At 44.5% G+C, this 22,962-nt stretch overlaps 2 protein-coding genes across 2 annotated transcripts in view; both read right to left on the reverse strand.

The window, feature by feature from the left end:
* The window catches only part of AS3MT (arsenite methyltransferase), a 29,841-nt gene extending 21,846 nt beyond the window's left edge, over nt 1-7,995 (reverse strand). The window contains exons 1-6 of the mRNA XM_080913165.1: nt 7,949-7,995; nt 7,698-7,738; nt 7,301-7,428; nt 6,390-6,540; nt 4,305-4,441; nt 1,504-1,573 (exon numbers count right to left, since the gene is read on the reverse strand). Of these exons, the coding sequence (XP_080769291.1) occupies nt 1,504-1,573; nt 4,305-4,441; nt 6,390-6,540; nt 7,301-7,428; nt 7,698-7,738; nt 7,949 (528 nt within the window). The 5' untranslated portion in view covers nt 7,950-7,995. The remainder of the gene's footprint in view (nt 1-1,503; nt 1,574-4,304; nt 4,442-6,389; nt 6,541-7,300; nt 7,429-7,697; nt 7,739-7,948) is intronic.
* A 4,320-nt stretch (nt 7,996-12,315) lies between these two features.
* On the reverse strand, nt 12,316-22,962 carry BORCS7 (BLOC-1 related complex subunit 7). Its single transcript, XM_080912707.1, has 5 exons — nt 22,806-22,962; nt 15,644-15,706; nt 15,501-15,544; nt 14,864-14,884; nt 12,316-14,205 (listed from the first exon to the last, which is right to left on the reverse strand). Exons 1-5 carry the CDS (start codon nt 22,941-22,943, stop codon nt 14,154-14,156), a joined length of 318 nt encoding a protein of 105 aa, XP_080768833.1. The 5' UTR covers nt 22,944-22,962; the 3' UTR covers nt 12,316-14,153.

Raw genomic sequence — 22,962 nt, forward strand, 5'->3', positions numbered from 1 at the left:
CTAAATACATTCAGATTGCCTAAATTTTTAGCTAGTCCAAGCAGAATACAACCTTAGTTGTCCAGACAACTAACAGCAAACACCCACAGAATTAACAGTCGTATTCCTTGGAAATTATAGTAATAAAATTAGGCAGGTGCCTCCTTTAATCTCAGGAGGCAGAGGCAGGCAGATCTCTTTGAGTTTGAGGCCAGCCTGGTCTACAAAGAAAGTTCCAGGACAGCCAGGGCTACCAAAAAAAAAAACAAAAAAACAAACAAACAAAACTGTTTCAGGGGTGGGGAGAAGAAAGAAAGAAAAAAAAGAAGGAAGAAGAAAAGAAAAGAAAATTACAGTGATGTACAGTGATATTATTCCACATTAAAATGTTTCTGTGTCCTTAACATCAGGTCAAAGGAGTCAACAGGAATTCACGGTGTTATTTAGCTCATTTCTAAAGCACAGACGTCTATATTCTACAATGATATTCAGTGTCTTGTCCATTGATCTCAGAAGGTCATAAGCCGATCTATAAAATAGCATTCTAGCTATGACGTGATACTATTCTTTGCACAGACAGATAATTTTATATTCTATTTTATTTTATTATTTTACATGACCAAGTGTTTGCCTGCATATATGTCTTTGCCCTGGTGCCCTTGGGAGCCAGAGAGGGCATTAGAGTCCAGAACCGAAATTACAGATGGTTGTAAGCCACCATGAAAGTACTGGAATTTGAGCCTGGCTGCTATGGGAGATCAGCCAGTACCCAGCTCTTAACCACTGAGCCCCATCTCAGCCCCTTATAGATACTTCTATTTGAGCCATATAGTGGTTCCATAAGCTAAAAATCTCAGACATTTTCTTTTACAGCTTTATGTACGGAAATCACATATCCACTACTGAACTATACCTTCAGCCCTACAAATCCCAAAATGCTTCTTCCCCCCGCCCCCAGCACAAAAAGGCAAATCCCTTTATCCACAGGAGGCTGTGAAGTTCTGGGAAATTTCCCCTTTGAAAAAAAAAGCATTCATATAAAAATTCCATCTTAGATTTTCCAGAGATAAGAGATCTTGGCATCAGAAACAGTATTGATGAGATACAGGGACTGTTCTAGGAAGTTTCATAGAAAACTTTCAGGTTGCATCAACAGGTTCTGGTGATTTTTGTAAGTGCTATCTGGGAGTCCCGGTCAATAAGCAGGGGCAACAGGAGAGAAGGAAACTATTTTAACAGTCAATAACCTGTATCCTGCCTGGAAATTAGGCCTGTAAGGGTATTACTAACTCCCCACCTCATCCCAACCTGACTTTTATGCACTTTTTTTTTTGTTTGTTTGTTTTTTGAAACAGCATCTCATATATTTGAGATCGGCTTTGAACTGTCACAAGGCAAAGGTGACCTCCACCGTGACCAACTTGGCTCCTTATAAATTTGGTAGATGAATCAAGAGTTTGAATTCTTAGTTCCAGAAGAGAGCACAGGCCTGGCGGCCCTCGGTGTGTCTCCGCCCTCCCTCACCTTCAGCACCCGAAAGACCTCCCGAAGGACTTGTTGTTTATCAGGAACAAGGTTGATAACACAATTGGATCTAAAAAAATAAATAAATAAGAAGATAAAAAGAGCAGATGTTAAAGAATTCACATCCTTTTAGTCCCCAAAGTGCTTCCATTTTACCCTCAGAGCTGGTTGATGCTCCTCCCCCTCGAACCCATCTCCCCCCAGCTAAGGGAGGACGGCAGATCGTCACACAGCAGTAGCAGTAAGTGCACACGTGACGGATGAAAATGAAGCATTCTTACATTTGTTCTAATGCTCACCAGCCAACAAAACGAAGCAAAACCTATCCTATCCGATTCCTACACGTAAAGCACCCAAGCCACGCGTGAGCATACAAGTCCCCCAGCCACGCGTGAGCACACAAGTCCCCCAAAGGAACTTTCCCAGGATTTGCATTTGATGCTATGTGTGTGGTTGGCTCAAGGATAAAAGGCTTCTTTAGGGTTCAATTCCCAGCATCAAAAGAGAAAAATCCAGCCTAATCTGTCACCTGGACTTGGGAAAATGAGAAACACAAGATACCATAATTTGCCATAAAAAAGAAAGAAAGAAAATCAGAAAGATACAGTCATTGATTAAAGTTCTTGCCTTTAATCAAGAAGCAAAGGCAAGGAGATCTCTGTGCATTCAAGGCCAGCCTGGTCTTCATAGCAAGTTCCAGGCCAGCCATAATTATATAGTGAGACCCTGTCTGGAAACAAAATGAAGAGTAATGAAGAGTATACCACAAATATGATGATAGTCTCAAAAAATTACAATAAAACAGTGGAGACAATTTTGGAATTTTGGTTTCTTTAAAAAAAACACTCACAAAAATATTATAAGAACGTGTTTTCATTTTAATCCCTGGTTTGGGACATGGGGCTGCTTCAGATTGTCCACAGCAGCTATGATTTGCCTCCTGCTTTAGCAGGGATTTGATTTTTGCCAGCTGCAGATAGTTTCTGCGATTGTGTGACATTTGAAATTCTGGGGACTTTTTAGAGGGTGTCTAAATGCTAGGATCCGAATGGGGGGTTGTTAGTAGGTTGCTGGTTGGTTGCTGTTGGTTGTTGTTGGCCTTGGTTTGTTAAGTAGTCATGCAGAAAGGAGAAACAACAAGAAATTAGATTTCTTGACAGCAAAGATCAAACTTACTTACCCCAAGGAACTCACCACCCCTACTCAGCAGGAAGTAGTCTAACATCATGTGCGCTGCGCATCACCGAATGTGCTCTCCTTCTCTCCCTCTGGCAGCCAGTGTGGTGCTGACTTTCATCATCCCCTTTCCTCTCTTCCCCTTTTTCTCTCCTATCTAAAAGTTAGGGGATTGAAAAGGTAGAAACTGGGCTGGAGAGATGGCTCAGTGGTTAAGAGCACTGACTGCTCTTCCAGAGGCCCTGAGTTCAATTCCCAGTAACCACATGGTGGCTCACAACCATCTGTAATGGGACCTGATGACCTACCTCTTCTGGGGTGTCTGAAGACAGCGACAGTGTACTTATATATAATAAATAAATATATAAATAAATATTAAAAATAAATATTAAAAAAGAAGTATGTTTTAAAAAAGAAAAGGTGGAAACTGGTAGAGAGGGGTGGAAGAAAGAACCCACAAAGTAGCCGAAGTCCAGCTACATAATGCCTACTATTGTGCCACTAGACAGCCAAAGCAACTCAGCAGTACAGTGCTTGTGTTGTTGTTGATGATGCTGGAGTCAGCACCACACTGGCTGCCAGAGGGAGAGAAGGAGAGCATTCGGTGATGCGCAGCGCACCACATGCACTGATAACGAGCAATGATGTCACTGGCCTTTGCTTGCTATGTTCTCATCATCATTTTACGGTGAACTTATTCTGCTTACAAGAGCACCGTAAAACCGTCCGCTAGAGCTGGGTGGTGGCAGCACACACATTAAAATCCAGCACTTGGGAGGCAGAGGTAGGCAGATCTCTATGAGTGCCTGTCTAGTCTTGTCTACATCCCGAGTTCTAGGACAGCCAGGGCTACACAAAGAAACTCTATCTCGAAATCCAGGAGAACAAAACAGTCTGCTAGGTTCTTTCAACAACAACCTCGGACATCTTGAATGACTACCACAAGTCTGGATATCATTACCTCCTGTGTCTGAACTAATCTGTTCATTGGGCCCTGGTAGCCATGGGTTGGCTGTTTTGTGTATATCACATAGCCTCAGCATAGCTCTATCATCAAAGTCTAGGATATGTATGTGTTGGTGCTCACACAGGTAGAAAATCTTCCAGTATAGGTGTCTTATAATAGGTCTCTATCGCTTCAAAACTCATGATTACAGACAGGGGGTGAGTGTGTTTCAGGGGCACATGCTGTGGTCTGGCTGGTTTGGAGAACCCAACTAGCTTTAGTTTGGCAGGCAGGCATGTTGACACTGAATGTGACAATGTCTTCTACTAAACTCACACCAAGAAATGCACAATTGAGTGATGTGACCAAAAAAAAAAAAAAAAAAAATCTCAACAATATTTTAAGCTTATGCTTTTGTGTTGGGGAGTATCCATCGATATCCTTGGCCACATGGTTGTGCCTGAGGCTAAACAGGCCAGGCAATGTTAATAGACTATCGAGACCTTATTACAGTTCCTTCCCTTTATGAAGACAAGCTAAGTTTAGTTTAACTCCCTAAAGGAAAGTCAATTCATCAAAAAGTGGTAGCATACAGGTGCTCAAAATGGAATGGGCTTTACTCATGACAGAAAGGCTGTCACCCTACATAATGACAATGACAGAAAAGTTGTCACCCTACATAACGACATCATAGCTCTCATTCTGGATCCCAGCCTCTGCCAACTTCTCAATGCAGCCTTGAAGAAAAGTCACATTGGGTGCCTGGAAACCGAACTTTTCCATGTGGTACTCAAGATAGGTTTTAGCCACTTCCACCTAGACAAAGAAAAATACAGGGTGTGGTAATCAGCGTTTGAATTCTGGAAACGGTGCCATCACTAACGTCACAGGCTTTCTGTGCCCGAGACCCATAAGATATGCAGCAGCCTGGGACAGAAGCTCCCAGCTATGTAATCTTGCTTGAGTCTTATCCAGTGACAAATCTTTCTGGACGGAAGGTGGAGGAAGAAGAGAAAGTGCCACTGGGTTGTCACAAGCTCATCTACCAGCTTAGACCTCTGAGCAGGTTCTCTGGGACAGTCACTGATAGTCAATGTCCTCAACTTCAAGGTCATTGGAAGCAGAAATGAAAGCAACTGAGACCCAGCTTCTCAAATTACCATGAAGAAAAGTGTGCCAATACCAGGCAGTTTTTATCACAATTGATCTGTACTACAGCTTGAGGTCAGGGATGGTGATTCCCCAGGTACACTAAAACTAACAGAACAGAAAGTAGGGAAGAGCTTAGAACACATAGGCACAGGGTAATATTTCCTGAACAGAATACAAATGACCTATGCTCTAAGATCAAGAATTGACAAATGGGACCTCATGAAATTGCAAAGCTTCTGTAAGGCCAAAGATACTGTCAACATGACAAAATGGCAGCCAACAGACTGGGGAAAAAGTCTTTACCAATCCTACATCTAATAGAGGACTAATGTCCAATATATACAAAGAACCCAAGAAGTTAGACTCTAGAGAATCAAATAATCCTATTAAAAAATGGGGTACAGAGCTACACAGAGACTTTTCAACGGAGGAATATTGAATGGCTGAGAAGCACCTAAAAAAATGCTCAACATCCCTAGTCATCAGAGAAATGCAAATCAAAACCACCCTAAGATTCCACCTCATACCAGTTAGAATGGCTAAGATCAAAAACTCAGGTGCAAGGATGTGGAGAAAGAGGAACACTCCTCCACTGTTGGTGGGGTTGTAAACTGGTACAACAACTCTGGAAATCAGTCTGGGGGTTTCTCAAATAATTGAACATAGTGCTACCTGAGGACCCAGCTATACCACTCCTGGGCATATACCCAAAAGAAGCTCCAACATCTAACAAGGACACATGCTCAACAATGTTCATAGCAGCCTTATTTATAATACCCAGAAGCTGGAAAGAACCAGATGTCCCTCAACAGAGAAATGGATACAGAAATCAGCTATTAAAAACGAGTTCCATGAAATTCCTAGGCAAATGGATGGAACTTGAAGCTATTATCCTGAGTGAAGTAACCCAGTCACAAAAGAACACTCATGGTATGTGCTCACTTATAAGTGGATACTACACCCCCCCCCCAAAAAAAAGCTCAGAATACCCAAGAAATCATCCACAGAACTTATAAAGCTCAAAAAGAAGAAAGACCAGAATGTGGATGCCTCAATCCTTCTTAGAAGAGAGAACAAAACAGGGGAGGAAATACAAGGTCAAATAGAGGAGCTGTGATTGAAGAAAAGATCTACAGAGACTGCCTCACCTGGAGAACCACCCCATATGCAGCCGCCAAACCCAAGCACTATTGCTGATGCCAAGAAGTGTTTACTGGCAGGAACCAGATATGGATGCCTCCTCAGAAGTTCTGTCAGAGTCATATAGATACAGAGGAGGATGCTTGCAGCTAAAATCAGACTAAACACGAGGGCCCAAATGAAAGAGCTAGAGAAAGGACTGAAGGAGCTGAACGGTTTTCATCCTCATGGGAAGAACAACACCATCAATCAACAGCCAAGGCACTGAAGTGGAGAGGGTGATTGGGAGAAGAAGCACCTTCATGTAAGTAAGATGAGAGGGAGGAGGGAGGGGAGTGGGAGAGGGTATAACATTTGAAATGTAAATACAGAGAATATCTAATAAAATTGAAATAAAAAAGTGTGAAGCAGGTTCAGGCCTTCAAGAATGACCTGAAGAAACCTCTCCCTTTCCTCCAAATATTTGCCTTACCTGGACCTTAGTCATATCGATGCCGGTGACGTGTCCTTTCTCACCAACCAGTTGGCTAAGCACATAGCAATCTCTGCCACTTCCACTACCCAGATCCAGAATCCGGCAGTTTTCCAGCCGCTCAGGCACAACCAGACCACAGCCATAATACCTGAAAAATGCAAAGGACGCCTTTTAAAAAACAGAGACTAGAAAGTTCTCAAAGGCTAAATCTACACTTTCCTCCCTCCATTTCTCCCTCAGCCATCTACAGCTCTGTCTTGTTTCTCTCTCTAAACCGGGCCATGCTGCCCTAGCACCGTTGTGGACACCATTCAAGGCAGTAAGAACTAAACCATCTACGCTATTGGTTGAATAAATGCATCTAAGGCACTGGCTGCTGAACAATTCAAACTCAGGAACTGAGGGTAAGTAATCTGTCCCTCGGGTGCTCAGACTGTAACTTGAGAGGTTAAAAACTACAGTTTGGAAAACCCTTTCTATGACTGACATTGAATGGCACCAGGAGTAAGGGCTGTAATGGGCGGGGAAAGGTGGCTTCATGACCACCAGGACTTCAGTGAGGTGTTGGAGAGGCAAGGGGTAAGGTACGCTCTTTGAGAACTGCTCTCTGGGTGGGCAATACTGTGCCAGAGAATGGTAAGGTCAGAAGGAGCGGTGGCTGCTTAGAATGTGTGGGCCCATCTATTAACAAACTTGACCCAAGGAACTTGAACATCTGCAACGGGAAGGGGTGCAGAGCATCGTTAAGGGGTCCTTAGTGGCAGCACAAGAATCCGGTGCCAAGCTTTGTGGGTACCACGGTAGTTAGGGCAAGCAGGATGACCAGCAGAGATGGTTATATTCCCTAGTGACCACGATGGGAAAACTGGTCGTCTGGAGGCTTCCGGGGTACAGCACACACACTCTACCTTGAAATAACCTCTTCGTGTACATTCTGCAGACGTTTCCGGATGTACTCGGGGACCAGCTTGGCTGGAGTGACACAAGCATTTGTCTGGAGGTCTGCAGATGTCTTTAGTACATTCCCATAGTAGTTCTGACTCAGCAGCCGCGGAAGAGAAGCCAGGAGGAAGAGGACTGACGTTATTGCTTGCAGAGCTGGAGGGTCCCATTACACTCCCAATTACAGCTTAATTACAGCCCACTGGCCTTTGCTCAAAGCGCAGCTCTAACCCCACGCCCTGACTTGCAGGGGCCTAGTCTGGCCTGGCCTCCCCCAGTGTGCACTGTGCCAGCAGAAGCTGCTCACTGGCAGGACTTCTACAGGGCCAGCGAGCCCAAGTAGCCGTTCCCTGGGACCCTCACCTGAACGTCCTTGTGGATCTCAGCGTCTCGGGAAGCAGCCACTGACAAAAGAGAGAACAGAGGTTAAATGGGGTGACCACACTGAGAACAGCGCTGAAGGCAAGATGGAGGGAGAGCAGCACACCGGGCGGGACCGGCAGCCATCTGGGCTACCCAGAGTTGGGGGCACAGTGGGAGACGCTGTGAGCCCGTGGGAAGGCAGAGATCAGAGGGGGCTGGCCAGAAGAAAGGGATGGGGGACAGGCACTCACTGACTCGGATCCCTTTCCCTCAATACGGCTTCCCTCCCGAGAAGATCAGATCGACGAAGCCACGCCCCCTGGACGACCTTTAACCGCCACAGTCCTGCAAGACCCACCGGAAGCCGCCTAGCCCTACACACCGCTGGGGAGCTTGTCACCTTGGTGGCCTTAAGTCCTTGCATCCAGGAGAATGGTTTTATTAGTTAACATCTTTCTTTACTGATCCACCGAGTTTCATGTGTAAATGTTGTGTGTGCCTTAGGTGAATACGCGTATCTATTTTTCTCCTTGTGGAATGAAATCGTCTTTCCTCGATCTGTCTCCTCAAGCTGTTCCTTGAGATACCATTTACGCCGGTGACATTCATCTTTCCTTAGCGCACAGGAGACAGAGCTGTCAGAAGCTGGCAGAACATCCAGTTCGAGGCTGACCTGAGCGAGTTAAAGGTCAACCAGGGCTACACAGGAAAATCCTATCTTAAAACAAACAAACAACAACAAAACAAAAACCCACCCCCACCACCAAAACCAAAAAAAAAAAAAAAAAAAAAAAAAAGTATTGTGTTCCCACCATTCCACAGTGGCTTCTGGAACTACAAGCATCGGGCTTGCGTGGCGAATGCTTGTAGCTTTTCTGGCTATACCATTTCTACCGCCCTGCGTTTCTTTGTATGTCTTACTTTGTGGTTGAAATAAACATTGTTATTCATCAAGGTAAGGCCACCTTAATGCAAGGATGTCTAAATAGAAAGGGGGTTTTCATGAAATTATCCTGATTTCAATCCCATTGATTATCACGCACGCACAAAAAGAAGGAAAAAAAAGGTGTTGAAATCCATCAGGTACATTTCCAAATTCCCTGTTAATTGCTATCGAATGTTAATCAGGTGACAGAGAGACTGCTCAGTGTGCAAAGGTGATTATCACCAAAGACTTGATTTCCACCCCTGAAATCCACATGAAAGCGAACTCCTGCGGGCTGTCCTCTGATTTCCACATGCAGACCACATACATACATAAATAAATATAACGTTTTCTTTTAAATGTTTAAAAACAAACCAGTGGCTTGAGCAACAGTTAACTCAAGGGCTATCTGGCTGCTCTTCCAGAGCACTGGGTTTTAGCATTTTGTCTAGGCTCCGCCCCACAGTTACCTAGCAACAGCCAAGTGCCAACTCTTCATAAAAGGGGCTGCTTGGCTCGCTGTCCTCTCGCCCCTTTCCCCTGTCTCCATCCCCCCTCCCACATGTTTCTCTCTCCCTCTCTCCCTCCCTCCTCCCCCTTCTATCCCCAGGCACTCATGTAGGCAAAACACCAACGCAGATAAAATAAGAATAAGTCATTTTTAAGATCACTGGCAATCCTGGTTGGGTCATTTTTAAAATGAAACGTTTTTTTTTTTTTAAATAACCATTTTTTAATCAGCATCACGTACTTTTTAGACTCGGAACAGCTCTCAAGAACAACACGTTTCAAAGCATTCTCCCCATAAAATGAGTCCTTTCAATCAAGCAGTTAAGTTCTCCTTGTGTCGGGCGGAGGGCAGAGAGGAAGCATCACCTCATCTTCACGGGTGCTGCTATCTTTGGCTGCGGTTTGTTCAGAAGAATCACTTGCTAACCACATCCACACAATCGACAGTGACCAAACCGCTATCAACTCTAGTGACAACCACTCTGGTTCCATGGCATCTGCTACACTGAGCTCATTTTGTGACCAGCAATCATTCCGACTAGTCAGTACCACGGCTTTTTTTTTTTTTTTTTTTTTTTTTGCAGTCCGGGTCCTTTATTTCTCTTTGTACATTAGGCCATGAATTCATAGGGAATGGGCTCCAGCATCTCAGGCTCTTTGCTGTTAGTCCTCACAAAGTGGGCTTCTCTGGGTGGCGCAGGCACTGACCCCAGGTGCCCTTCTCCTTGGCTTCCTTTTTCTTCTGACCGTTCTCCATCACCCGCTTCAGGAAGCTGTCTCTGCTCTCCGGGTGCTTGATGTGCTCAATCCGCACATTGATCCTCTTAGTCAGAACCTTTCCCTTAACTTGCTTGTTTACAACGATGCCCAGGGCGTGCTGGGTGACATTGTAGACTCTTTCAGTTTTTCCGTGGTAACACTTCCGGGGCATTCCTTTTTGAACAGTGCCTATTCCTTTGATGTCTACAATATCACCCTTCTTGTAGATTCACATGTTTCCTAAAAGACCCAGAGAACATATAGCGAGAGCCTCTCCTCTTTCCCTTTATGTTCGTCACGTGGGCGAGTTATCTGGAAGATGGCTGCCGTGGCCGAAAGACCACATCTTGTTTTATTTAGGTTTGGGGTGCTTCCTAGTGTTCAAGATTGATCCTTGGGGCTCTCTCACTTTCTCTCTTGCTCTTCTTACTCCCTTCCTTTCTTCCCTCTCTGTCCCTTCTCTTCCCCATTTCCCTCCCTCTCTCTGTGAGCTCATGGCCAGGCCTCCCTCATCCCCCCCACCTCTTCAATTCCCCTCCCCATGCCCTAAATAAACTCTATTCTATTATATACTAATATACTATTTTTTAAAAAAAGATTGATCCTTGGTGAAAGGAAAAAGAGATATCTGGTCATGAGGAAATCTAATCTCCTCACACGGGCACAAATGTTGGCACCAATGTTAGGAAAAGAATGAAGAGAGTGGGGAGGGGGGATATGGCCCATGGAGGTGCGGCGAGGCTTGGGGGCAAGAGGGGTGCAGAGAGAGAGAGAGAGAGAGAGAGAGAGAGAGAGAGAGAGAGAGAGAGAGAGAGAGAGGAGAGGAGTAGAGACTGGCCATGAGCACGTGGAGAGAGAGGGGGGAAGGGAAGGGAAAGAGGAGGGGGTAAGGGCAGGAGAGCAAGAGAGAGAAGAGAGAGCAAGAGAACAAGAGAGAGAGGAGGGGGCAAGCAGCCCCTTTTATAGTGTCAGGTCACTGGGACAGAGCGTACAAGGCTATTGCTAGGTAACTGAGGGGTGGGGTTTACAGATTCCCAACACTTGAGTCTGAGGTATCTAGAGAACTGCACTAAGGTGCACACATAGCTCCTGTGCTCTGTGCACCATCTCTGTGAGAGCCGGCTTTCTGTTCCAGCTCTTCTACTAAACTGTATCTTAAACATGAACAAAAAACATTTTTTTCGTCATTCTTTTTGGTTTTTGAAACAGGGTTTCTCTGTGAAGCCCTGGCTGTCCTAGAACTCACTCTTTAGGCCAGGAAAGTCATAAACTCATGAGATCTGCCTTCCTCTGCCTCCAGAGTGCTGGGATTAAAGACATACACCACTACCACCAAGCACAAAGATGATGTTTTTTTAAGAAGGTGAAAATTTTGAGAAAGGATCTTTATGCTAAGTTGGTCTCAAACTCAAGATGTAGCCAAGGCTGACTTTAAAGTACAGGTCTCCACCTAACTTTATTTTTTTGTTTGTTTGGTTTTTTTTTTTTTTGTTTTGTTTTGTTTTTTTCCCACCTAACTTTAGATTACCGGTGCGAATGTGAACTGCTACCTCCTCCCCCTCCTCCCAAGATTAAAAAAACAAAAACAAAAAAATAAACAAAACCAACAACAACAATTGTATACAGAAATTTTCCTGTTTTTTCCCCTTTATCTCCAAGGATGGTCTTGAGAACACTACCAGACTCTCATCTAGAAAAGCACTGGGCTAGCAAGTGTGGGAAGAGACCAGGAAGGCAGAGTTTGGTTAAGCACACAACCATGTTTCAAGGTAGAGAGAGCTTTTGAGCTGAGTTTGACCACTAAGACTACATGGTGGGAGAAGAGAACCGATTTCCAGAAGTCATTCCTCCAACCTCCACACGTGTACTCCTCCCCCCACACATATCACATACACAACAAAGAAATATAAAGGGGGAAACCGAGATGCTTCAGGCCTGGCTACCCTATTTTTTTTTCTTTTGCAATTAAAAAAAAATACAACTTTCAAAGAATCTCTAAGAGTCTTCAGGGACTGAAGAGATGGCTCAGCAGTTGAGGGTGCTTGCTGATCCTCCAGAGTTCGATTCCCAGAACCGCATTATGGCTCACAGCGGACTACAGCTCCAGGAGATCTAACATTTCTAGTCTCCTCAGGCACTGCATGCATACTGTACATAGACAGGCATGCAGGGATGATTAATGCTAGCTGGCCTGCCCCAGGGACCTCGCAATTGCTTCTGTCATCACCTGCCGAGGCCAGGTGTGCCAGATGTGTGTGGAAGGAGCCCCACCCCAGTTCTGTCTGTCTGTCTGTTCTCGCTCTCCCTTTCTCTCTCTGCCCTCGTGGCTACTCACATGCCTCTACCCACTTGTCTCCTCTTCCCCAATAAACCCCTTTTACACCAAAACAAAAACAAGTTTAAACATCAACAATCCATAAATGATTGGTCTAAATTTTGTTATATCATCTTGTTTTTTTATTTTAAACAAAAATTACATTTTCTTTCAGCAGATGAGTTTTTAATAATTTTTTTTAAAAAATATATTTGTTTCTAGTTATGTATATCAGCACGTGTCTGTGTTCAGGTATGTGTGTGAGAACGCAGGTGTCCCCTGGAGCTGTGGTTACAGACGGTCATAGGCCACTGTCTACAGCAGGTGCTGGGTGCTGAGCCTGGTCCTCTCCAGAAGCAGCAAGTGATGCCAACTGCTGAGTCATGTCCCCAGCTTCTAACAGCCATGTTTCCAACTGCTGTGTCATTTCCCCAGCTTCTAACAGCCATGTTTTATATGCTGAGTCATTTCCCCAGCTTCTAACAGCCATGTTTTATATGCTGAGTCATTTCCCCAGCTTCTAACAGCCATGTTTTATATGCTGAGTCATTTCCCCAGCTTCTAACAGCCATGTTTTCAACTGCTGAGTCATTTCCCCAGCTTCTAACAGCCATGTTTTCAACTGCTGTGTCATTTCCCCAGCTTCTAACAGTCATGTTTTCAACTGCTGTGTCATTTCCCCAGCTTCTGACAGCCATGTTTTATATGCTGGGAACATAAGGAAGGCATCTGTTCTTAGTCTGTGGAAGTCACAGCAATGGGACCACAAGCAAACGCCATTTGAACCGCTGTTTCTTTGGCCCTTTGTGGATTATTCCTCACAATTGGTCTGGATACATCCTTTCAAATACTAATTTTTGTGATGTCATATCTTTATAAGGAGACAGACATTTTTACATTGATCAAATCTTTAGCATGGAGCTGGGAGAGCACTCTTCTCAAATCTAATTCATTCTATACATGTCATAATGATACATTTCATATAGTTTAGTGGTTGAGGTGACACTTTAACAAACTAATATGTAATAACTACTTACTGGTTTTATATCTTTTTCGCCTTTTTGTTTTGCTTGAGATTGGGTCTACATAGTTCATCTTGTAACGTTACTTAATTATCAGCAGATCCACTTGTGTGACTTTACTCCCAAAGTCAAAGGGAATGGAATGGCTACAAATGATTACAAAATGAACCAAGGTCGCTTAATCAAGAAAGAAGCCAGAAACAAAGGCCAAGGCAGAGTTGCAGCTGGCCAGAGAGGATACCACTGGCCTGACTTTCATGTAAAAATCTGTAGTGAGAAACAACCACCATTACCCATGTTCTGTGTCCATCAAATGAAGACTCCTGAATGAATTATAAACATCTTTTAAAATAAAAAGTATTCTCACATGATCAAAATAGAAGCCCCTCCCTTCGTCTCTTCTTCTTGGAGATAGGTTTCTTTTGTGTTGCCCTGGATGATCTCAACTTTCTGGGGACTCAAGTGTTCCTCCTGCCTCAGCTTCCCAAGTATCTGAGACTATGAGTTACTCAGTGGCCAGGTGTGGTGATTTGTAATCCCAGTACTTGAGAAGCTACAGCAGAGGAATATGAGTTCAGAACCACCAGACTACACAGGAGGGAGAGGGAAGGGAGAGAAAGCGTGTGTGTGTGTGTGTGTGTGTGTGTGTGTGTGTGAAAGAGAGAGAGATCATTGTACATAGGCTCTCAGACAATACAGCTTTTACAAGCTAAGGTATCTTTCTTTTTTTCTTCCTAGTGCTAATGATTCGATCTATTAATTTAAATATAAAACTACTTGAAGATGAGTTAATCCAATTTAAGAAGTGCTTTCAGTCACTTGGCTTCTTCTTTTCACAAGTCTTTTCTAGATGAATTTTTGGAGATGAAAATGGAAAGCAAGAACACGCCTTCCTCAGCAAAGAAGTCAACTACTGTTCTGACGAGCTACTTCAGTAAATGACTCAACTGGTCCTGCAGGTCAGGCGACTGTTCAACACTGGGAATCAAAACAGAACTGTCTGAGACAAGCAGGAAAAAGACATCTCTCTGTATGACCTATCCTTTAATGCACCAATCTTGTTACACCTAAGTCAGAATTTACTTTGGTCCAAATGTTTAAATTCAGAGTCTGGCACTATGGCCCAGCTGTTAATCTGTTACTCAGGAGCTAAGCTGGAGGAAGGATCATTTGAACCCAAGACTTGGAGACTTTGTTTCCACTGTGGAAACACAGTAAGATTCCATCTCAAGATTGGGGGAAAGTAAGCCGTGAGGAAGGGTCTGTGCAGATGGGCATGGGGCACACGCCTGCATCCCACCACTCCTCAGGAAGTGGAGACAGGACTGTGAGTTTCAGGTTAGATGGGATTACATAGTGAGAGACTTTAAATTAAAAAGGAAAAGGCTCAGAAAAACTTAATACAGTTAAGAAAATGAGACCATTTAGTGATGTTAGTATGTCTGCTCTATTTTTGAATATTACCATTATAAGCAAGCATGTCTATTCCTTAAAATACAGTGTTCTTTACATTCTAAACAGGCCATCCTAAGCATGGTCATTTAAAGTTAACCACTTTTACACTGATCCTGGGCACAGCAAAGTCACTCCCAGCATGCTTCACTCAGCCCCACCCACCATCTCTGAGGACACTTACTTCTTCTGAATAGCTTCTTGCCTAAATCAGGAAGGGAAAGAAGGAAAGAAACAAGAAGTTACCATCAACAGATCACACAGGCAGAAGGAATACAGGAGGCTTAAACTTAAGTGTAATTATGCAGATCCAAAGAGCCATGCATTTAATATGTACACACCTAAAACCTCTCAACATTAGCTACCAGGGCTTGAATTCTCAGCCATACAATTCCAATAGGTAGGCAAGCACCTTATCAGCTGCATAAAATATAAGAAAAGAAAATACAATAAAAGGCAAATTCAACTATGGTTTTCTTCAAAATGACAGTGACGGCACTGTACATCTCAAGATGTGAATGAGTTCTATGCTGCTGATGCTGTGCTATGCCACCCCACTCTGTTCTCCGGGGTAGGAACAACACTGGCACAGAGTGGACAGACAGTGATCAAGCATTTCCCAGGTGGCAACATGGTCCTGCCAGGCCCCAGCCCCCACTCTCCCAAATCCCAAAGCCTCAGGTGTCTTTCCCCAAAGACCGCATCCTACGGGCTTCCATCCACCTCCCACCTCCTTAGGAAGCCATGCTGAAGCTCAGAAGAAATGACCAGGATAAGGGTGAGGATGCTGCAGACGGTGACTGTGGGTAGGGCATACTCACTGGTACTGAAGGTGTGTGGTTATTATTGCCATCTTCCTTAAACTCTGCACAACAGAGAGAGAAACAGAATAGTCCACTTCCCTCTGGTTATAAAAAGTACACACACACACACACACACACACCATGAAACAAACGGTTCTTACATCTTCTGAGTGCAAGATGGCATCTTCCTGTAGTACCATGTTTCGAGCTGCCTGCCCCAGCAGCTAGAAAACAAAAATAAAACAGTGATGGTCAGAACTTCCATCTCTGAGATGGGCCAGGAAGTTCAGGCCTATAATACCAGATGCTAGGGAAGCTGAAGCTAGAGGGTCACAGGTTCAAGGCCTGTCTGGACTACACAGTAAGGATGGCTAATTTAGTGAGGCCCTGTCTCAAAATAAGAAAATACAAAAAGGGGTGGTGATTTAGCTTGGCAGGTTTGGTTCCCTCCCCAGGTCCTAGAGAGAAAAATCTATCTCACTGGCACAGTGGTAGTTCAAATACAGCTGTGCTCCACACCTACACCTTCCCGAAGAACAGGGCTCCTGAGCTATTGACCTCTGATGAACATAGCCTGTTCAGCAGGTCCCGGGAGAAGTCTGCAAAACTGCTTTGGCTGGACCACTAACTTCTGATGCTTTAAAAACAAACTTGGGGGAGCTGGAGCAATGGCTCAGTATCTGAGAATACTTGCTGCTCTCACAGAGACAACAGCTTCCATTCCCACCCACATGGTACATCATAACCATCCACAGGTCAAGTTACCAAAGATCCGTGGCCTCTTCTGACCTCCGCAGACACCAGGCACACACATGGTGAACAGACATAAAACATTCATATGCAAAGGTTACATAAAGTTATATAAATAGAAACACAAAAATAGACTTGGGCTGAGGCAGTTTAGTTGTTACACTGGTTGCCTGGGATGCAGGAGACCATGGGTACAATACCCATTCAAGACCATGGTTCAGTAAACCATGCATGGTGGCACAAGCCTATATAACTCAGAACTCTAGAGCAGAAGCAGAAGGATCATAAATTTAATGTCATCTCTGGCTACACAGTGATCTCTGTGCTACCTTAGGTTCCATGAGATCCTGTTCTAAAGAGAAAGGGAAAAAAGGCAGACTTAAGTATCTGAGAGTGAGTCAGACAGTGGTGGTGCATGCCTTTAATCCCAGCACTGGGGAGAGAGGAAGGCAGATCTCTGAATCTGAGGCCTGCCTGGTCTACAGAGTGAGTTCCAGGACAGTGAGTACACAGAGAAACTTTGGGGGGTGGGAGGTGAGAATGAGAATCTAAAGGTTTGCTGAGAGAAAGGAGGAAGAAAAAAGGCATGAGAAGAAGATCAAGGACTGGGTGTGTATTGGATGGTGGGTGACTGTCTGGTGTGACATGACAAGGCCCTGAGTTTGATTCCCAACACAAAAGGAAGGAGAAAAGAGGGCAGAGAAAGAGGAAGAGGGCAAAGAAGAGAAAGAGGAGAAGGAGGAGAAGGAAGAGGAAGAAGAGGAGAATGAGGATGAGGAGACAGTGGAGAAGGAAGAGAAGGAAGAAGAGAAAGAGGAGAAGGAGGAGAAGGAAGAGGAGGAGGAGGAGGAGGAGGAAGAGGAGGAGGAGGAAGAGGAGGAAGAAGAGAATGAGGAGGTGGTGGAGGAGAAAGAAGAAAAGGAGGAGGAAGAGGACAAGAGTAGGGAGAGGAAGAAGAGGAAGATGAGAAGAAGGAAGAGGAGAAGGAGGAAGGAAAAAGGAGTAATGGCCACCATTGTTGCCACTATTCAAGGCTTAGAGCAGGAAACCGAGTCATGAGAGATAGCCAGGTGGAGCTGAGAAAGAGAACAAGAAAGGGAAGTGTGAAGGCCAACTTTTGAATTTGGTGTCAGCTGGGTCCTCAGACCAAAAGATGAAAGGTGAGCTCAGATTCAGCATGGTGACCTGACCTGGAAGCACAGCTAAAGCTGTGTGAAGAGGGGCAAAGACCCGGGGACACTGCAGGCTTCCTGCAGCATTGTGGCCCTGGCACACGAGGCAGCACAGAGGCGGCTGTGTGCATCCTACCAACACATCAAACTCCGTTTACCTCGGCTAGGGTAACGCCAGCAGCTGGTGACTCCAAATTAGCCAGCAACATGGGTGTTGGTGTGGCTCATTTTGCTTTTTGAAATTGAAAACTGGTGAATCTCAGGTGCTTCTGAAGTTTGAACACTGAGAAAAGACTCACCCCACCCCCTCTCCCAGCCCTGTTTTTCTCCCCATGCACAGCAGTTTTATTGCTCTGTGTTTTCTTTCCAGCCCTGGTGTCTGTAGGTACTCAAGGCCATTATTTAAGACAATGCAGTATTCAGTGTTCGCTAGTGTTTTAGACATCTCTTGATTGCTCTCTAAACTTTTGGCTGGGTTTTTTGTTTGTTTGTTTGTTTGGTTTGGGTTTTTGCTTTTGTTGTAGCTTTTTGTTTTGATACGTGGTCTCTTTATGAAGCTCTGGTTATCTCAGAACTCACTATGCAGACCAGACTGCCTCAAACTCAGAGACATGCTTGACTCTGCCTTCCAAGCCTCACTATTGCTTTTGCTGTGTCTGTGTTGCCAGTGTGTGTGTGTGTGTGTGTGTGTGTGTGTGTGTGTAAGAGAGTAACTTCTGTAGATTCAGGAGCATTGGTGGAGCCTAGGGGTTCTGCCAAGAGGAATTACACAGGAGATGGGTACTAAAATCCCTTATGGCAAGAGTGTGTGGATGGAGAAGCCCTGGTGTGGGCTCTTGGGGATAGAGGGAGTGAGAATAGTTAATCCGCTCCAGGAGTAAGTGTTGGGGGCAAGCTTCCTGGAAAAGTGAGTTCTGAGGAGCTGGGTTTTAGAATTCATCTTACACATAGAAGTGGTGTGATCGGATCTGCTGCTCCAGAGCAGTGGTAATTACAATGGGCTGAGCTGGGAGGAGGGCAGAGACCTGTTGGGAGGCAGGCAATGAACAGAGCTGGCAGTGGGGTAAATGGGCGTTTGAGAAACAGAAACAAAAGACTTGATGGGACTTGTGCCTGGCTGGGACACATGGGTGTCACAATGCCAGATAACAGATCTTTTCCAGAATGACAGATGCACTCACTGACACTTGGCACTGTTTTTTCAGATAAGCCAACCCGGTATACATTCACACTTCCAGTTTTACCCTTTTAACACGGGATGTCATAGAAACAAACAGTCTTACTACAGCGTCTTTCTAGATCCCACAAACTTTCCACCTAAGTTTTTACCATTGACTTGCTCATAATTAACTTAGTGAGTTTCTGCCACCCGCCTGCCTTCCCCAAGTGTCTTATTTTCATGGCCACAGTGGCTCACCGCCCTTCTCCACTATTTCGTTATACAGCTGAGGAGTATACATTCAGTCAAATGCTCGCAAGAACAAGTTCCTGAGTTTGATCCCTACAATCCAAGGACTGGGGCAAAGCCAAGTGTGCTGGCTCACAGCACCAGGACAGGTAGATCCCAGGGGCTCAACGGCTAACTTCCTTCACTTACTTAGTGAGCCCCATGCCCATGAGATGTAGTCTCAATTGTTTGTTTTTCGAGACAGGGTTTCTGTGTAACAGCCCTGGCTGTCCTGGAACTCACTCTGTAGATCAGGCTGGCCTTGAACTCACAAAGATCTGCCCGCCTCTGCCTCCTAAGGGCTCAGACAGAAGGTATGTTGCCACCACACCTTGTTGTGTTAAATAATAGAAAAGCAGGTGAGAGGTTGCAGGCACCACACCATGCTACCACCTGGTACTCTCTGTCTCCAGTGGTGGCTGCCCTCAAGTGACTCTACTTGAACCCTGCTCACAATCCCAGCAACCGTCCCCCTGTGGTTATTGTCACAATTCCTGAAAGCCTGACAAAAATCAAAACTCTAGAGGCTTGTAATTCATCAATCAGATTTATATCAGTAAATTCCCACTCCACAAAATACCCACACAATAAACACTAATCCAATTGCTATTGATATAATCTGCCCACCTAGATAAGTCAAACTGCCCTATAATAATCCATCCCTTATAAGCTATTCATAGCTACCTGTGGCTATTTAAAACCACACAAAGATGGGTCATCTTCCTCCTCCATCTTGGCTTCTCTCCTCCTTTTCAAAACTCTGTCCCCACTTTACCTTTTCATTGCCCAATCACGGGCCTTGCCTTGCCTTATCCTGTGCCTATCCTCAGCTGCATAACAACCACAATACCTGGCTATTTCAAAAACTTTTAAAGTGGATGAGACCCAAGAAACTGCACTTGAGATTGTCTTCTAGCCACATGCCTACATGTACACACACACACACACACACACACACACAATATATATATACAAATTATGCAACTTCAGCAACAAGGACAAGACCACACAGATTTAAAAACAACAACAACAACCCAACCACAGGGCTGTGAGGATAGCTCAGGGATAGCATGATTGCCTACAAATACTCTCTAGGTTCCATTCCAGTGTCCCAGAAACATTAACAATTCCAAAACCACGATGACTCTCCCTAGAGACTCAAACGGAGTAACTGAGCACAGGTGTACAAGGGAACAGGAAGGTGTTAAGGTGGACCCAATCCTTGCACACATCCTCATCTCAAGGTCTTCCCAGCCCACAGCTCTACCGGCAGCTTCTGCTTGGCTCCAGACACATCCCCCTATGCATTCCACTCTCTGTGCAAATGTCACTTTCCTAGAGACCCGGTCCCTGTTTGACGTAAACCTCCTCACTCTCCGCTCTCAGATTCCTGTTTCCTCAGAGTGTTTATTCGCCAGCCACTGAAGTATGGTGTTCATTGGCTTATTTTCTGTCCCTTCCCCTCACTGTAAGTTTCTACTCTGTGCTATTTTCAGACTGCATAAGTCCACTGTATTTTCCATGTAAGCTTCAAGACTGGGCTACATAATTCAGTGATAGAGCGCCTGCCTCCCATGAAGCAGGCTCTATGTTCAGTTGTCAAGACCAACACCTTTACCACCAAAAACCAACTAAGCTTCCTGAGTACCTGGGTTTGCCGCTCGAAAGTCACTATGACACCCAGCCACCTCACACACTGGTACAGAGAATGGCTGAGGTGATGCGCTATATTTGCTATGAAAGAAATCCAGTACGGCCAAGTCTGGAGAACCGTGAAATTGTGTGTGGAGCCTGTCTCAGAAATCAGGTTAACTTCAGCTTGATTTGACCCATACTATTTAATTGGATCACACTCAAACTCTCCTACGGGAGATGCTTCTGTGAGAAACACATATAAGGATGAGGAACAGAAAGGAACAACCAATGGTGAAAGAGATTTTTTTTGGCAGCTTAACCAATTAGTACCATGTAAAGGTAAATTCATTATTATGTTATGTCAATACATACTAGGGTTAAATATAAAACCATCTCTTAAGATTTGGAGGGGACGGGGGGAGGGGGATACAAGGTCTTACTCCGAAGCCCTGGCTAAGCAAGAACTCACTCTGTAGACCAAACTCACAGAGATATGCCTGTTTTTTCCTGCCAAATGCTGGGATGAAAGACACGTGCTACTACACTTGACTTAAAAAAAAAGTTTAATGACATTTATTTACATATTCTGTGAAGGGGAGAAAAGGACATTTGCACCACAGTCCCCACACTTGTGGAAGCTAGATGATTACTTTTGACAAAATTGTTTTCTTTCCACAACATGGGTCCCAGCTTCGGATGGGACTCGGATGGTCCAGCTGGGTCGCACACACTTTTACTTGCTGAGCCATCTCACTGGCCCCAAACCCACCTTTTAAAACTTTAAGCATATTTATAGCATTTTCCCCTCATTTTTTTATCTAAAAAAATGTTGTGCGCATTTGTATGATGCATGTGGCTTTTGCATACACATACATTTCCTACGAAAGAAATAGAATCTATAAATCACAATTTTTTATACTTAATAAGTATAAACTATAAATATTTTATATTTAACTCTAGTATGTTATCAAGTATCATAATGAATTTACATGGTACTAACTGGATAAGCTACCAAAAAAATCACTGCCACTACTGGTTGGCCCTGAAGTAGCCTGTTTCTTCCGGTTCCTCATCCTTACATATGTCTCTCACATGATTGCCAACAATAATCCAGGAACTCTGTGAGACCATGATAAAGTATCAAAAGGTGAAACCATGGTTTGTATAGTTTATAGCTGGAAAAAGCAATATAACAATTCAATTTTTCAATTTCTTCAAACTTTACCCTGACATGGACTCCTAAAAGCAACATGTCAGATGGGACCACACACAAAACATGCCACCAGAGATCACCAGGTCAGCGACTTCAACAGCTGAGTTATATAGTAAGGGCAAACACTTCCTGTACAGTGAGATTTTTTATTTTGTTTTAGTAGCCACTGTCAGTGAAAGCTAGCTCTAACTACACAGCAAGTTTAAACTAATATAAGGCAAATGCTAAGTTGGAAACTGTAACCACTTGTTGAAGATGTGTGGCAGAGACAAAGTGTTAGCAAGATAATGAACAAGTCTGCAGGGGAAATTCACGGAAATCTGAAAAGATTCTTGGCTCTTGGTTGTTTTACAGGTGTATTCAAGGCGTCCATTCTAAGGAAGGTGAAACCGGAAGTTTTCTAAACACTCACCTATGTATTCTAGGCCTCTTGCTTTAGCCTCCCGAGAGCCCAGACTAAAGTTTGCCCATTATGCACCGCCATACGTTTAATTTTCCATTAGTAAATACATAGCAATGATGAAGTCATTGCATTTCATTTGCCTGCTTACCTGTCCATGCGCGTGAGTTGTTGTTTCATGAAGAAAAGTATGTGAACATGTATGTGTCTTTGTGTGTCTCTAGGGTAGATACCTACTTCGACAGGCAGCCTGTACATGTCATCAAATCATTCCGTTCATAGAATCGGATGGAGGTTGGCAAAAGGGGGAGGAGATGGTAGGGCAAAGGAAAAAGATATTCTAAGAAACAGTGAAGAACTTGGCCAGAAATAGTAAGAATAAACCCACAAAGAAAGGGGTTAAAGGAATTTTGGACGTTGAGACCAACGCCAAGCCGAGTTTCAAAAGCGACTCGTGTTCACTACAGACGCCCATAAATACAAACAGGCACTGTGTGGGAACGGCAGCTCATCTGCCCGCCTGTGCTTCTCCCCTTCACATCATCTCTTCTAGCTACAAGTATTCAACCTAAACTGAAGAAACGCACCCAGAATGCAACACGCGCCTGAGCCAAAAGCCTACACTTCCCAGGATGCAATGCGCCGCCTCTCCCAAGCGCGAGCGCTGAGAGGAGGCCTTGGCCCGGGAAGCCCACGCCCTGCTCACCTCCGAGCTCCGCGAACCTTTTAGCACCTGCTTGGTGAGCGCGATTACGTCGGTGCCGCAGGTGTTCACCTTCTCCGTGAGAAGCCCCTTCACCGATTGACCAAACCGGGCTTGCGAATCCGCCGTCCCAGTCGCCATTATCTCAACTAGCGAACGC

Source organism: Micromys minutus (assembly GCF_963924665.1).
Source record: "Micromys minutus genome assembly, chromosome: 2".
Taxonomy (NCBI): domain Eukaryota; kingdom Metazoa; phylum Chordata; class Mammalia; order Rodentia; family Muridae; genus Micromys; species Micromys minutus.

Excerpts from the sequence above, each read along its gene's own strand:
- BORCS7 (XM_080912707.1), bottom strand. The coding sequence starts at position 22,943 with ATGGCGACTGGGACGGCGGATTCGCAAGCCCGGTTTGGTCAATCGGTG. Across the intron at positions 15,545-15,643 it reads CCATCTTGCACTCAGAAGAT|AGTTTAAGGAAGATGGCAAT; the intron begins GTAAGAACCGTT and ends TCTGTTGTGCAG. Across the intron at positions 14,885-15,500 it reads ACCACACACCTTCAGTACCA|GCAAGAAGCTATTCAGAAGA; the intron begins GTGAGTATGCCC and ends TTCCTGATTTAG.